The 14951-nt window shown below is 37.9% G+C and overlaps 1 protein-coding gene across 1 annotated transcript; it reads right to left on the minus strand.

Moving 5' to 3' along the window:
- Positions 1-12668: 12668 nt before the first annotated feature.
- LOC127811739 (uncharacterized) lies at positions 12669-13930 on the minus strand. The gene is made up of 3 exons (XM_052351893.1): positions 13677-13930; positions 13361-13566; positions 12669-13238 (listed from the first exon to the last, which is right to left on the minus strand). Exons 1-3 carry the CDS (start codon positions 13764-13766, stop codon positions 12977-12979), a joined length of 558 nt encoding a protein of 185 aa, XP_052207853.1. The 5' UTR covers positions 13767-13930; the 3' UTR covers positions 12669-12976.
- Positions 13931-14951: the final 1021 nt, after the last annotated feature.

The following is a 14951-nucleotide window of genomic DNA, read 5'->3' on the forward strand; positions in this document are numbered from 1 at the left end:
GAGGGATTTTTATAAAATTCCAGAAGGATAAGGAATTTATTTTATGAGTTTTGGTGATTTTCATGGAGGAAATTCCAAGGAAGTCAATGAGAAATAAATTTTCTCAAGGAAAAGTAATTATGGAAATTGGAGAAAATAGGAGAAAAATCTGAAAAATTTCCATAAAATTCCAGAGGCTTATAAATATTGTTTTATGAATTTTTGCGGAGAAAAATTTGGAAAAATGCTTGAAGAGGTATTATCGAGAGAAAAATAGGAAGAAATTAAAGGAAAAATTATGAGAAAATTGAGAAAATAGATATTGTTTTTCCTTTGAATGAATATGATGTCTAGGGTATCTTTGAGGCTCGAGGTTGAGTTATAGTGCACTTGGAACAAGAATCGAGGTCAGGCATGCATTTCGAGGAATCTTTAATTTAGCCCAATGTGAGTTGTTCAATCAAATTCTTGTGCATATTCTTGTTACTTTTGATCACTTTTGATTTATTGTGGGTGGTACGACCCTATACTCGATTTTGTTGCATACAAATGGCTGACCCGTGATAGGTTGATTTCATGTGGATGGTTCATCCAAACTGTTTTTGCATGTGCATTGAAATTCGTGCATTTAAATGTTGTTGTTCATAATTCTTTGATATATGTTATGGTTATGGCATTGGCATATCTTTTGTGTTATTCATGTGGGATGTCGGGATGTCAACTTGTGTTACGACACTTGAGTGATAGCATTAGGAAAACGTGCCAAGGATCAATGTCCACCTATGACGGGGGCTGAGAGTGGACACCACCCTTGCGAGTCAAAAGTGGCGGGGCTAAGAGTGTACACCACCCTGGGTCGGTTGAAGTGGCGGGGCTGAGAGTGGACACCACCCCAGATTCCTTTGAGCGACGGCATTATTTCCAAGGTAGACGTGGATTCCCAGGGATAGTGTTGATCATTTGGTGGCCGGGGTTTGTGCTGATGAGACCCAGAATTGCTTTGAGTGGAAACGTAATGATGATGGGGTGATTCCCGGGTTCATGCATTGATGTTTCCCCTCTTAAGCTAGGGTTGTGTTATGCTAATATGTCGGTGTGGTCTGGTTGCCTCTAGAGAGATTTGCTCTTTTCCCGTGGTATGGGTTAAGCGCTGTATGAGATTCTCTTGGGCTGGGGTGTGTCAAGATATGTCGGTTTTGTTCATGGTTTTGCATATATCATGAAAATATTTTTGAACTCTTACTTAGATGATTCAGCATCTAATTTGGATTATGTCCCTGGAATAGTCAAACGTTCCAGGTGAAAATAGTGAAGCCAAGGGAAAAGATGTCGTCGAGATGTAGTCGTTATTTTCATATTAGATCTTTTGTAGGTCTTTAATTATGTACGAGATATTCAGTTGTATGTATTTCATTTTGATGATGTCATGTTGAATGATGATACGATTTCTACGATATAAATAAAGGCATCAGGGTTACGTATCTATTTGAGGTTTCGATCTTACTTCCACATTTGTAATATTGTTCCTGTCTTAACTTACTCATTTTTAAGTTTGATATGCTGAGAAGGTAGAGAACGGGATTGTAAGGAATGATTCATGTTGGGTGTATGTTGAAAAAAAAAAAAATATTCCCAAAATCACAGGTTAACGCATGCTTTGAAAAAGTGAGGCGTTACACTTAGGGAGTGGTGCTTTGTTAGTGATATGCCCCACAAGCAAATTATATTTTATGTAAAGGATTGTACTTTTTTGTAACGACTCGTTAGAGGGCTTAGAATTTATCGAGAATTATTTAATTTTTGGGTTAAAAAAATTTACCAATGTGGCAATTTAGGAATTTTTAAATCTGAGAATAGCATTAAATGGAATTTAGTTTATGTGGAAAATTAAATGCAAGGGCAGGAAGGTAATTCAAGAATTTCAATAATAATTTTATATTATTAGGAATTATTAAGTAGAGGATATTATGTATTTAATGATAATGTGCGGGAGGATTAAGTTGGAATTATTCAAGTTAATAAAGAATAAGGACTCCATGAGAATTAAGGAAGTTATCGGAGTCTAGGGCTTCTTGTATATATATATATTTATATATATGTATGCTCATAAATCATAATCTCCTCATGCCACAGGAGGAGAAGAAAGTCTATGAGATTGTAGTAGTGTCTTGTATAGGAGAAGTTATGTGGCAAATCGTTGAATCCATTCAAGAATCGTAAGGCAAGTTCTTCTCCCTGTAATCCTTTCTTACATGTTCATGTTTAGCATTTGCTCTCAGATTATTCCAGACTCATCGTTCTGGTTATCATATTTTTATCATTTAATGGATATATATATATATGCACATTCAGTGAGTTCACGAGCAACTCATGCATGTTTTCCTTAGAGCGATTCTTTCAAATACAATCGTTGAATCATTCTTGAGATTATTGCATATCGATTAGGATTTGTTTTCCCAAGATTTCTTTTGGAATGGTGTAGAGTTGTTAGAGTTGTTTCAGAATATGGTTTCTGTTATCGTTCGTATTTTTCATATATATGTGCAGACATCCGGATGAGAACCCCAAATATTCAGATGGGTTGGCCAAAGCTTGTGAGTGACATCCGGATGGTACAATCCATATCCGGATCACTTATTTAGTTCTCTGCGAGTGATATCCGGATGGCCTGTGTGTGTATTCAGATGGCCTTTGAGATATCCGGATGCTTTGAATCACATCCGGATGTGTCCAGTGTTTATTTTTGAGTGATATCTGCATGCTTTGAATAGTATCCGGATGTGTCTAATGCATTTTGTGAGTGATATTTGAACACCTTGAATCATATCCGGATGTGTCCAAACTATTTTGTGTGATATCTGGATGGTTTCCTCATGCATTCGGATAGGTCAATGCTAATATCCGAATATCTTGTTTTATATCCAGATGCCTCTCTCATAAAGTTGAACCTTATATCCAAATGAACCCTTGTAGCATCTGGATGTCTTAATGAGACATCCGAATGATCTGAATCACATTCAGATGTCCTGTTCCATATCCGAATACCTCCTAACACATCCAGATGCCTCCCCTTATATCGAAATGGTTATTTTTGAAATTCGAATGAGCCTTTTAGTGAACCCAATTCAAGCTATTATTTAAATAAAAGATTAAATACTCCCAAATATTAGATTCTCACGCCGAAAATGTGACAAATCTAACATGCCCATACCATAAATCATAACTCGTAAAATCATTGTATTCTAATATGTTGATTCTATGATGTTCTTAGCATTATTATGAGACATGTATGATATTATATGCATACATCTTGGTATGAGCATGGATCATGACTTTCTATGGAGCACTTCATATTGTGTGCGAACATGTATATTAGCATTGCATTGCAGTATGCACAAGAGTCGGCTAGTCCGCGGGGATCCCGTGAGTTTTAGTTACAGTTCAGTTTTTGTGTCGCTTGCCTGGTGACGACCAGGGGGCTAGGGGCACAATGCCCATAGTATGTGCTTACAGTTTTTATGGTTGTAGGATTTAGTTCAGGCATGTATGTATTTCAGTTTATGTGGGCCTAAGGGTCGAAGTTGTTTTACCTACATTTTACAGTTTATGTGCATTGATATCATATATATGCAACCGTACAGTGATTATTGATCCCTTAGTGCAGAACCAATTAGTATTTCACGAGTATCGATATTCTTTGATTCAGCTAAAGTTTTATTTCATGACTATTACTTGCTGAGCCTTATGGCTCACATTGTATTCTTCACCATTTCAGGTCCTTGCAAGGGAGTTCTAGACATGGGGCCTAGCAGTGTCGAACAGTAGAGTGTGTACGGGGAGCAACTCAAGAACAAAAGATGTCTGGATGTTATTTTGTGTCTTGTCATTTTAGGGGAATTTTATATTTTCAGTTGAGGGATTACGTTAGTTAGTGATGATTGGTTCCAGTTTATAATGAACTTCTCGTAGACCAGAGTTTTGTTACAGCATGTGAAGATGTTTTTAGTTATGATTGGTCAAGTTATTTATGATTCCAGATTCTAGCTTTATGGCGAGTTTTATTTTTTCTATTCTTTTCCCAGTAGCACCTCTTCTCGGGTGGCTCTAGTAGAGGGGGTGCTACATTTTCATTATGATTTTTTTTATTCAATCAATTGTTATTTCAAAGGCATTATGTTTATTTGTCATTAACGATTATCGTCATTATTTATTGCAATCTATACTTGATAAAGTCCATAAATCAAATAGGCTCATGGAATATGGTCATGCATAGAGTTGAGAATTATGAAAAATATTCCTCATAAGCCTTGATCTTAAATGTTCCTAGTCATAGAGTTATTAGAAATGAACACTAATAACTCGGATAGATTAGCACATATGATGCATGCTCAATTGGGAGAATGTCTTGTTTCATGAACATTGGTGTGATGATACTAGTGCATATATGTGGGTGCTTATTAGAAGAATAAGTACAATGAACTGACCCGCTACAGAATTCTTAATGGTTATTGTTCAATGTCGAATTGAAATTCTTATGTTGTAATTGTGCAGACTGGTCCATAGACTTGAGACATCATGGTAGTCTTATATTTGATTGGTTACGCTTTGGTGCTGTTTGGATTCTAAAGGAATCGTTAACAAACTGTTACTGGGCATGGCCTTGGCACATATGAAGGCTTATGAATGTTAATAAAGGATTCATCACTTATCGTACTGATAAGAGGACGCCTGATATATTCCAATAATTTCATGACTGTGGAAATCCTTGGCCAAGGTGAGGTGGAAATCAAAAGGTGTTTTGATTTCACCTATCAAGTTATAAATTTGGAATGGATACATAGTTATTGAATAGTTAGGGTTCAACATAAAACCATACCCTAAATTCAATCGGGACATTGATTGATGAAAAGATTTTACTACACGATAATTGCAATTGTAAAGGTCCGCGTATATTTTATCATTGGCTAGGTATTCATGGCATGTTGCTAGACATTAACCATGATATGTAGTGATTTTAGAATTAATTAGATTATTTCTAAAACTATTAATTAAAGAGTTTAATTAAGAAGTCAATGCGATGTGTTTAAATTAAACCAATAAGTTGGGCCCTAAAGTAGCCCAATAGAGTTGGGTCTTACATCTAGTCTAGTGGTGGACCAAAGGGGTCACACCCTTGGATAGAGCCCAGTTCACAATTAAAGGAGAGAATCGGCCTAATATGATTAGGGTCTGACCCTAAAATGTTTAGGGTTTTTGTTATGGCAAGATTAACGTTTTGTGCTCAATAAATATGCCGCTTCTAAACACTTAGAAAAAAAGAAGAATTTTTTTTGCGTTCTCTCTCAAAAACTATCCAAGTTGCTAGCACAACTTGGGATGTCATGCAAAAAGGCCAATCGTGTGGACTGACTTAGAGGAGTTCGCACTTGCGTCTCTGCAGATCGAAAACAGACGGGATCAAAGGCTGCACGGTTGCAGTTTTCTAACATGCTCTTGCATTATGGGTGCCATCGGAGGGACATGGTGCCCTTGCCTTGTTGTACGTCCCCCAAGCTCTGCTAAGTGAACCTCTCCTTGCTCCGATGGCCCTATGCCCCCCATTTCACCATCAAGGTTTTCCTTAGGGTGAGGGACATCTCTTGAATGGATTTCTTCATTCGAATTATTTTCTAGAGGTTAGTGCTCTGGTGGGTGGACTTGGGCAGGGTCACCCGCGATGCTGGTTCGGGTTCAGATACTCATCCGCCTCGGGTTGGGCATATTGCCTAAGCCAGCTGATTTTGTTTCTCTGACCATCTTATTTTTCTTTTTGTTGTGATTTCCCACAGATGGCACTAATTGTTATTGCCCAAAATATAACAATAGAAATTTTGTGAAGTGGGAAGGATTTGGGGTGACAAGATATTGTGTGGAAGCAATATCAATGTCTTGAAACAGTCGTCATATAAAAAACATAGAAGATTCCTGGGAACAGTAATGATAATGATGTCATGAAGTAATGCTAATGCCTTGAAGGTATGCCCTGAAAGTATGCTCTAAAGGTATGCTAATGTCTTGAAAGTACTTCAATGCCTTGAAAGTGTCTTAATGCCTTGAAAGTGCCTCAATGCCCTGAATGTACTTCAATACCTTGAAAGTGTCTCAATGCCTTGACCATCTTTATGCCCTAAAAGTGCCTTAATGCCCTGAAAGTGCCTTAATGTTATGAAACCATCTTCATGCCCTAAAAGTGCCTCAATGCTTTGAAACCATCTTCATGTCTTGAAACAAATCCACTGAAGCAATGCTACCAAAAACCACAAAACAAGTTAGAAGGTCCGCAGGGTTGTTCTTCCACGTAAACCTTCTGACGATCAATTTAGTGCTCGAAAAAGATTGTTTACGCAATAGAAATCGATTCAGTGTTTAGAAGTTACCAAATGTGGAAAAAAGTTCCTTTCTTGGTCTTGTAGCTGGATATTTATAGGGCATGATTCTCGAGGATCATTAGAAGACACGTGTCACTCATTTAAGCATTCAAGAGACGCGTTGCTTGGAAGCTTATGCCCGGAAACATCCTTGGTTGGAAACAATCTATCATGCCCTGAAACATCTCTTGCCTGAAAACTCTATTATGCTTAAAACATGCATTGTTAGATGGAAACATGCTTAATGCCTAGAAACACCCATTTTGTCTCAAAATACGCTTAATACTCGGAAGCCCCTTGGTGCTTGGAAAAACGCTAATCGCCCCAAAGCCCTCGCCTAGTACCACGCCTTGCTTGGAAGAACCCTTTACTTGAAAATTCGTTGAATTCCCGAAACCCCCTTGGTGCTTGGAAACAGGCTGAATGCCCGGAAGCCCTTGCTCGGAGCCATGCCCCAGAAGCACCCTTTGCCCGGAAATGTGTTGAATGCCTGGAAGCCCTTGGTTGGAACCACGCCTTGCCCGAAAATGTTATTCATGCCCGAAAATCCATCCCTCTTGTGCTTGAAAATGTCCTTTTGGTGGGTCCTATTTTTTCATGGTATAATAGATCCGAATACTTGGAAGTAACTAGCTTGGAGAGGAGCTTTCAGAGAAAGAGTGAATGAGGAAATAAACCCAAGGCCCTTATTTATAGTGGTCCAAGGAAGTTTAAAAACACGGGAGTTCATGCTTGTAACGTCCCATAAATTCCAGGATCGATTTTAACGCATTACTTTCAAAATTTAAGTATAGGAGGTGCTAATTAGCTTGTTAATGTTTTTCCCATTTCCCTTTGGTATTTACATGTCTTTAAATTTCAATTCTGAAGAAATATGTTAGGAAGGTTTTAGATAAATATGAGATATAAACTTGTAACCTTCAAGAAGTAAACGTTGTAGCCTGTGCCTTGGTCTTTCTTGTGATTCCATGTTTTATGTATTCAAGTAGTCAGAATGACACTGTGAAGAAGGGTTTTACTTTATGAGAGAATGTGTTTATTTATTGGGTGTTTGACATGTAAGTGTCCAAAGTATAACATTATGAACCACGGGTCTTTCATAGGTGGTGATTTCAAGGATATTCTTTTATAGGGACTTGAATAAAGAAAGTAATACGTACATGATATTATCGTAAAAGTGAACTTCCAAAATCAAAGAGAAAATGGTAGTTAATACAAATGGTCATGTGTATCGCCACACCCTGATTTTACTCTTTACAAAGTAGGCTAAATAAATATACCGCAAGATTGACTTAAAAGCTTGCCTTACTTCAATTCTTAGTATCTCCGTATAAATAATTAATTTTACAAGACATCCAAATAGGAATTAGTAGTAGATTTAAATGGTCATTTAGTAGTTTGATTACAATAACTTGATTCATTAGAACCTAAATAAAGTAAGAGAAATGTTAAGTAGTCATTTCCTCTTTACCTTTGCTTGGTCCCGAGGTACTTGAAACACTTGCCGCACTTGGAACGTGAAATGACTCAGTATTGGTGGTGTGTGCAAATGCATTATGTAGTATGTCATGAAGTAACCCGATGGTAGTGACGCTAAGGCATTGCAATCACCCCCACGGGCCATCATGTTATTACAAAGCCATAACTATCCCTGACTTGGGATGGTGTGGTCCAAGACCACGTACATGATGCAACCCATTTCATGCCATTAGCCATGAATGTAGTCATGTATGTCCAAGTGTATAAAAATGTGAACCAATGGTATTAAGTGATATGCAAACCACCTGAATGAAAGTACAACATGTAAGAGATGCAAGAGTCCAAAAGAGTAGGAGTCACCCACCAAAGTTACCTGACCCGGTACTGTTCATGGTTGTCGGTTAGGCTTTTTTGCACAAAACACAATATTTCGTAAAACCAAAGTTAAATATTTTTACATAGACTTGTAGGGTATAATTATAGGTATAATTGTAAAAACTTTTAGGTCAAGAGGGGTCCCCACGCCCTCCCACGCGTCCTCACTCGTAGCAGTAGGCGTCACGTGTATTAGACGCGTCGTGTCTTCTCCGGCGCAAATGACGCTACAACTCAATTTTTTGGGTTTTTCTCTTTCATTTTAACTCCGATTTGACCTCCGTTTGTTCCTACACCTCCCTTTTTCTTCCCTCTACAGGATTATAAGATTAAACAAAACTTAACTCACTGTTTTGATGTCGTTTGGCATGCTTTACAATGGCAACCCAAATTTTTTGATGAGGCATTTTCCTCCCTCATTTTTTGCAGGATTTTCCTCCTTTTTGCAATGTTTACTCTCTCAAAATCTTCTCTTTTGTCTCTCTTGTTTTGTGCCCAAAATCATCCCCCCAAAGCCTTATATTAATAGGCAACTTCGACGAATCTGATCGCGCCACGTGTCGTGTTGGGATAAGAACTCATCATGAGATTTTCCATATTGTGCCACGTGTCCATAGAGATTTGTGCCTTCACATGGAGATTTGTGCTCCATCATTACACCCCTAAGATATTATAAGTTTTTCAAGTATCACACTTTGGCCCATAGTTTCCATAAATTGCACCTTTACCCCTTGTAAGTTGGAGAATCCCATTTTGGCCTTCAAAATGCCATCCCTCCATTTCCAAGGTATCTTATAATGTTCCTTGTAATTTTGGGTACCATTCTTGGCTCCAAAATGACCTCCAATTATTTTTGAGAAATTACACTTTTGCCTGAAATCTCCTAAAACGTATTATATTCTGCCTGAAACCTACCAGTTCCTTCTTGAATCCTAAATCCATCTTAACTTCTTTAAAAGAGATCACTCCTATAAAAAATGTTGGGTGTTACAATGCTCAATACAAAAAATTCAAAAACATGGTATACCGACGAGTCAAAAAAAATGGTAGAATAGTGAAATAATTGAAATGATGGCACATGCAAAATACTTTTCCGCCTTATACTCCTGGTCAAAAGAGTAAAGAGCAATTGATATGCCCTACAAATTGTAGATAGTTTGGATATGGAGTAGAGCCAAGTGGCAAATCTAGGTAATATATATATATATATGGGTTGAAATAAAAAAATTCAAGGCAAAAAACGGGCAAGGGAAAGACAAAGAAAATTAAAAACCAAGCAATGATCGAGTCAGGTGCACCCCACTCGGCCATGAATGGTTTTAGCCTCTGAAGATGCATAATTGACCCATCTACGAAGAAAAGTTGGCTAAACAAATACAATATTATTGAAAAAACTAAGCAAGGAGAAGGACAAAGGAATCATAAAACCAAGTGGAAAAGACTCCACTTGATCCATGATCGGGTGGGGTACACCCCACCCTATCATCCATGTTATTGGCAACCCCAACTCCCAACAAGTTCAAATTTTAAGAAAGACATCATCAAACCAATATAAGAGAAAGGAAAGCTGACACAAGAGGAAGATCGAGTGGGGGGTACTCAACCTATTCATCTCTTTCAAGGATCGACCACCCCATCTCCTAAGCCCAACCATGTAATCTGCCACCTTTGGGAGCCTTTCTTGTAGCCAAAAGACCCTTCTTGGGCGTTCCTCAAAAACAAGCTTGGAAGCTTCTTTCCAAGACCCTCCCTGTTGAGCCAAGTTGCTCCAATCAACCTGTTGTGTATTTTGATATTTAACAAAACATAATTTTAGTAAAACTATTTTTAGTATGTTTAAAACCCCTAATGGATTTTTGATACTAGTTAAGTATTATAGTATTTTGTGTATCAAAACGAACCAAGAAATGCTATTTGATTCTAAGTAGAATATTAGCACTATAAGGGAACATATAAGAAAATGTTTTCCTTTTGGAAAACTAACTCCCGGTATTTTCATAGCTAGTATTCATTATTGTGAAAATGATTTTTAGTGAATTTTTCAAGTAATGGAAAGTATGTATTTTGGAAGTGCTAAAATGGTCAAAATTGGAATTTGTTCTAAAACCCAAAATTTACTTTCTTATCTATTTGGATTTTGATTTTTTAGATATTTTTATTGAATCCAAATAGGGGGTACTTTGTTATTTACATTTATGTATTAAAGTAAATGAAAGGTAAAATATAAATAAAAGAAAATGTGGACATTTACTTAACTAAAGAAATGTAAATATCTTGTAATGAATTTATATTATGTATTGTATTATCAAAGCAAAATCTTGTTTTTTTGAAATCTGGACTGAGAGTCAACTCCCGGTGAGGGACAGTCGACTGTAAGTCAAAATGGCAGTCGACTGTGGATGTGCATCAGTCGATATAGCCGATCATTGTTTATACAGAGTCGAGGTAGCTGAGAGTGAGTTTTGGCTAGTCGATTATCGAGTCGACTGTAGGCCAATGAGAGTCGACTGTCGGCAACGAGAGTCGACTATGGGTGTCGCGGAGTCGACTGTCAGTTAGAGCAGTCGATTGCCAGATTCCAACGGTCGGATTTTTGGAGTCGTTGCAGGTCGTTTTGGGAGCCTCAATATAAATATCAAAGGGAGAAATCTTGAGAAGGCTAATGCTCTACCATTTCCTATCTTCCTAAAGCACACCCAAGCTCTCAAGCACTCAATCAAAGCAATCCAAAGCCCAAGGAGCTTCAAAGATCTATCCATTGGAGGCTCAAGGCAAAGAAGAAGTTTTCTTCTTATTGGTAACTTGTATCATCTCATTTTGCCTTGTATATTGATCTTGTATTGATATCCATTGTAGTCCAAGTGTGTTGAACATAAGATTGATTTATTTGTATTAGATTGTGGATTGTGAGTGGCATCCTAGAGCCTAAGTAATCTAGGTGTATTATTGTGTTGTAATAGTTTCCAGGGTGAGCTAAGGGGAAATCTCAGGGTGTACAAGTTTGCTAGGTGATCTTGTGTGGAAACCTAGTGGTGGTTTTAGTGGAATCTCAAGTGTCGGTTTGACCTTGAGAGAGTGGAGTAGGTGTTGGATACACCGAACTACTATATATCTTGTGTTTATATTGTGGTTGTTTGTGTCTTTATATTGCTATCATTTTCAAACAACATATATATTTATAACAAGTGTATTTTGTGTATAAGTAAATCTCAAGAGTTTTAAAAAGGAAAGAATCGATTCAATAAGTTTTAATCACTCAATTCACCCCCCTCTTGAGTGGCCATTGTGTGTGTCAAGGGACCAACACTCCCTAGGACCCACAAGAATATTCTAAGATTTCATAGAATTAATATGCTATCTAAGAAGTGTAGGTTAGTTGCCACGTCTACCCCATCTCCTTCCTTTATAAATAGAAGAGCTGCCACATCTCTTAAGTAAGTTCAGTTTTGCTCTGAAACCTTACTCTTTGCGCTCAAGCACTCAAAAACTGACTTAAGTATCAAAAGAATTACATGGGGACATGCACCTGCACCCCTAATTCGTTGTTTGTCTGAGTAGGTCATTCGGTCATCAAGGGAGCAATCGGTTATCAACAAGGCACCTGATCACTAGGTATTCTATCATTAGCAAGGCACCTGATCAATCCACAAGACTCTTATGACCCCTTGCACTCAGACTTGTAGGTCTCCAGATCATTTGCATCTAAATATCCAGGTCTCCTGATTATTTACATTCAGATTTGCAGGTCTCGGGATCACTTGTGCTCAAACTTGGGACTCTCAGGATCATTCCCTGAGATCATTCTTTTCTGCACTAGAAATTAATTGTAGTATTGAAGCAACAATAGTGTGTATTTCTAGTTAAAAAGTGTGATCTCTCAATTAATAAAGGAGACAGACAATGCATGGAAGGAGCATTCTGATATTCCCACAAATATAGACAAGGCTAAGGCTGTAACTAAGAATTGCAAGTTGAGAATAGCCAATTAGAGCTGGATTAGACTAGTTAGTGGAGTTATCAAAGTTAACGTTGACGCAGCCTTTTCAAATGGTAAAGTGGATGGAGGTATGATGGCGACTAAAGCATATGGTAAACTGAGCTAGGCCAGTACTAAGATCTCCTGCGCTGCTAGTTTGCTTGCAGCTAAAGCTATGATAGCCCCATAAACTCTTCTGCCGCAGAGGTTCAGAATTCATCTTCTATTGCGTTGGAATCAGATTCTTCAGTGGGGGTGTTAGATTGGGACTTTAGAGGGTTTTCCCTTATCAATTATATTCATGTTCTTAAAAACAAATATAATTGATGTATCAAATAATGTAATATTAAAAAAAAAAGAAGATTATACTGATTACCCTATGAAATAATTGCAGAAGTTATCCCTCACATTCTGAAAATGATAGATTACCCTAACAGACGTGAAAGGTCCGATACATCCAAACATTCCATTCCCATGCTAACAACACCCACGGAAATTTCTTCATTTTCCCGGAAACCTTACATTCACATCCAGAGCTCAATTATTCCCCAAAAGTTTACAGTGTAAAGGCACACAAAACAGCAACAATTTAAAACTATATGTATGTCAATAAAAACTAATGCAGTCTCTAGCTACTTTCCAACTCCTAAAATGTCGCGAAAGCAAAGGGACCCGAAGGAAGCAACCACCCCAGCAGCAATATTCAAATTAAAAGAACAGAAAAATGTTCAAAATTTTTGGATTTAATTATTATTAATTATCATTTGTAGGTTCCCATGCTGACGGCGGGTTGAGCGCCGTAGGGTTGGAAGCCAGCCCTGGCCTTTGAAAAGCAAATGTAGTAAAGCTCGGAGACTATGCAGTTGAGGAAGATGAAGGCGGCACCAGCGGCAAAGACTCCCTTCCTCAAGGTCTGGCAAGAGGGAGGGTTGTCGATGTTGAAAATGGTCCGGTACTTGGTGTGGTACGCGTTCCTCACCGAACCAGCCAGTAAGCACGCCTCCGCTATGATAAAGAACACCCTGATCATAAACGTAAACGTATATCTCATTAGAGATAAAAAAATTTCATGCTATATATATATGATGATGAAGAATTTGCTCCTACATATATGAAGGTGGGAATTGGATGGTGAATTATTTACCAGCAGGTTACGAAAAGAAGAACAGCGGAGGCTCTTGAACCTCCGGGCTTGAGAGGTTTGCCGCAGCAGAAACATTGGCTTGCCGCCATTAAAAGGGCTTGACTGGCCATGAAGAACAGGAAAGCTCCGACGCCATAGCCGGTGGAGATGTCCGAGTCGTACACACAGTAGTTATAGTTCTTCTCTGGATCCTGCGTCACCGTCGCCTGTCGACCAAAACATTAATTTTCCGATCAAATGAGGATTTCACTGACACACACACACACACACACACACATATATATATAGAGAGAGAGGGGTGGAGGGGGCTGCTGACGGTGCTTCTGCGCTGCTCGGCGGCGACAGCCAGGGCAAAGGCAATGAGGTCGAAGACGAAGATCACAGCCAGCAAGATCTTTGACGCCATGGCTAGCTGCAACCAAGCTCTACCTGCAGGAGATGTATCGATATATGATGAATATTTCTTTCTATTCTCTCTTTATCTTTAATAATCGCTATAGGGTGGGTCGGTCTGTTTCTTTCTTTGATATAGCTAGAGATGAGAATGGAGTGTGTTGGAGAAGCATAGGTAGAGAGAGAGAGAGAGAGAGAGAGAGAGAGAGAGAGAGAGATGGATGCTTGCAGATAAAGACACTAAAGAGAGATTTGGCAAATAAAAGAAAGATTAAGACTTCCCAACACTCAAAGCGCCAACAGATGCTTCACCCTCACCTGCAGGCTGCAGCATCAACTACCACCCCAACTACCAAATATAGCTCCTTTCATTATTATTCTTCATATTTTGTTTTATGATTATTCTTTTATATTAGAATTTTTTTTTTCTTTTACACCTTTACCCATCTTTTTCTGTAGTTTGTGTGAAAGTGAAAGATAATAGGGGGGCTTTCTTTCTTATTGTTTAATAATCTATTTACTTATATTTTGTTTATGCAGATTTAATTTGAAGTTCAAAAACACTTTTGTTTTTAAATCTATAATACCCATTTTTTGAATTTATAAATTTGATGCAGTTAAGAGTTTTGACTCTGCCTTGCTTATACTGTACATTTTGAACCAATTGTAAATAAGTTTTTCAAATTTTATATGAATCTAAAATTAGAAAATAGAAAAGGTAATTAACTAATAGTGTTAACCAATTGTTAAGACGTCATGAATGCATATTATTTTCAATTTAAAATTATTTTTATTGGTTGATATAAGTATATCGCATTTTGTAATATTTTATAAAGTAACAAAATTATTTTAAGATTAAAAGTAAAGTATATTTAGTGTATTTGGACTTCTGTCCTAACAATACTCTAATAAAATTATTTGAACTTCTGTCTTACGTGAAATATAAAATATGCTCGTTACATTTTAAATAGCGTGCAGATGGAAATAGATGCAGGAAGAGAAGATGAAGGGGCACTTTCGTTTCCTAAATGCGGAGAGGATCAGATGGTGGGGCAGGGAAGGGAAGCGTGAAATCAACGGCTTCAAGAACTGATGTGGAAATACCAAAATGACTCCCCATCCTCCACCATCAAGCGTTTGCCCTACTGCTGCGGCCAGACCACTCCTGACTTGTGCCACTACAAAGGTGTGGTGATTA

The sequence above is a fragment of the Diospyros lotus genome, chromosome 10 (assembly GCF_014633365.1).
Source record: "Diospyros lotus cultivar Yz01 chromosome 10, ASM1463336v1, whole genome shotgun sequence".
In the NCBI taxonomy this organism is placed as follows: Eukaryota; Viridiplantae; Streptophyta; class Magnoliopsida; order Ericales; family Ebenaceae; genus Diospyros; species Diospyros lotus.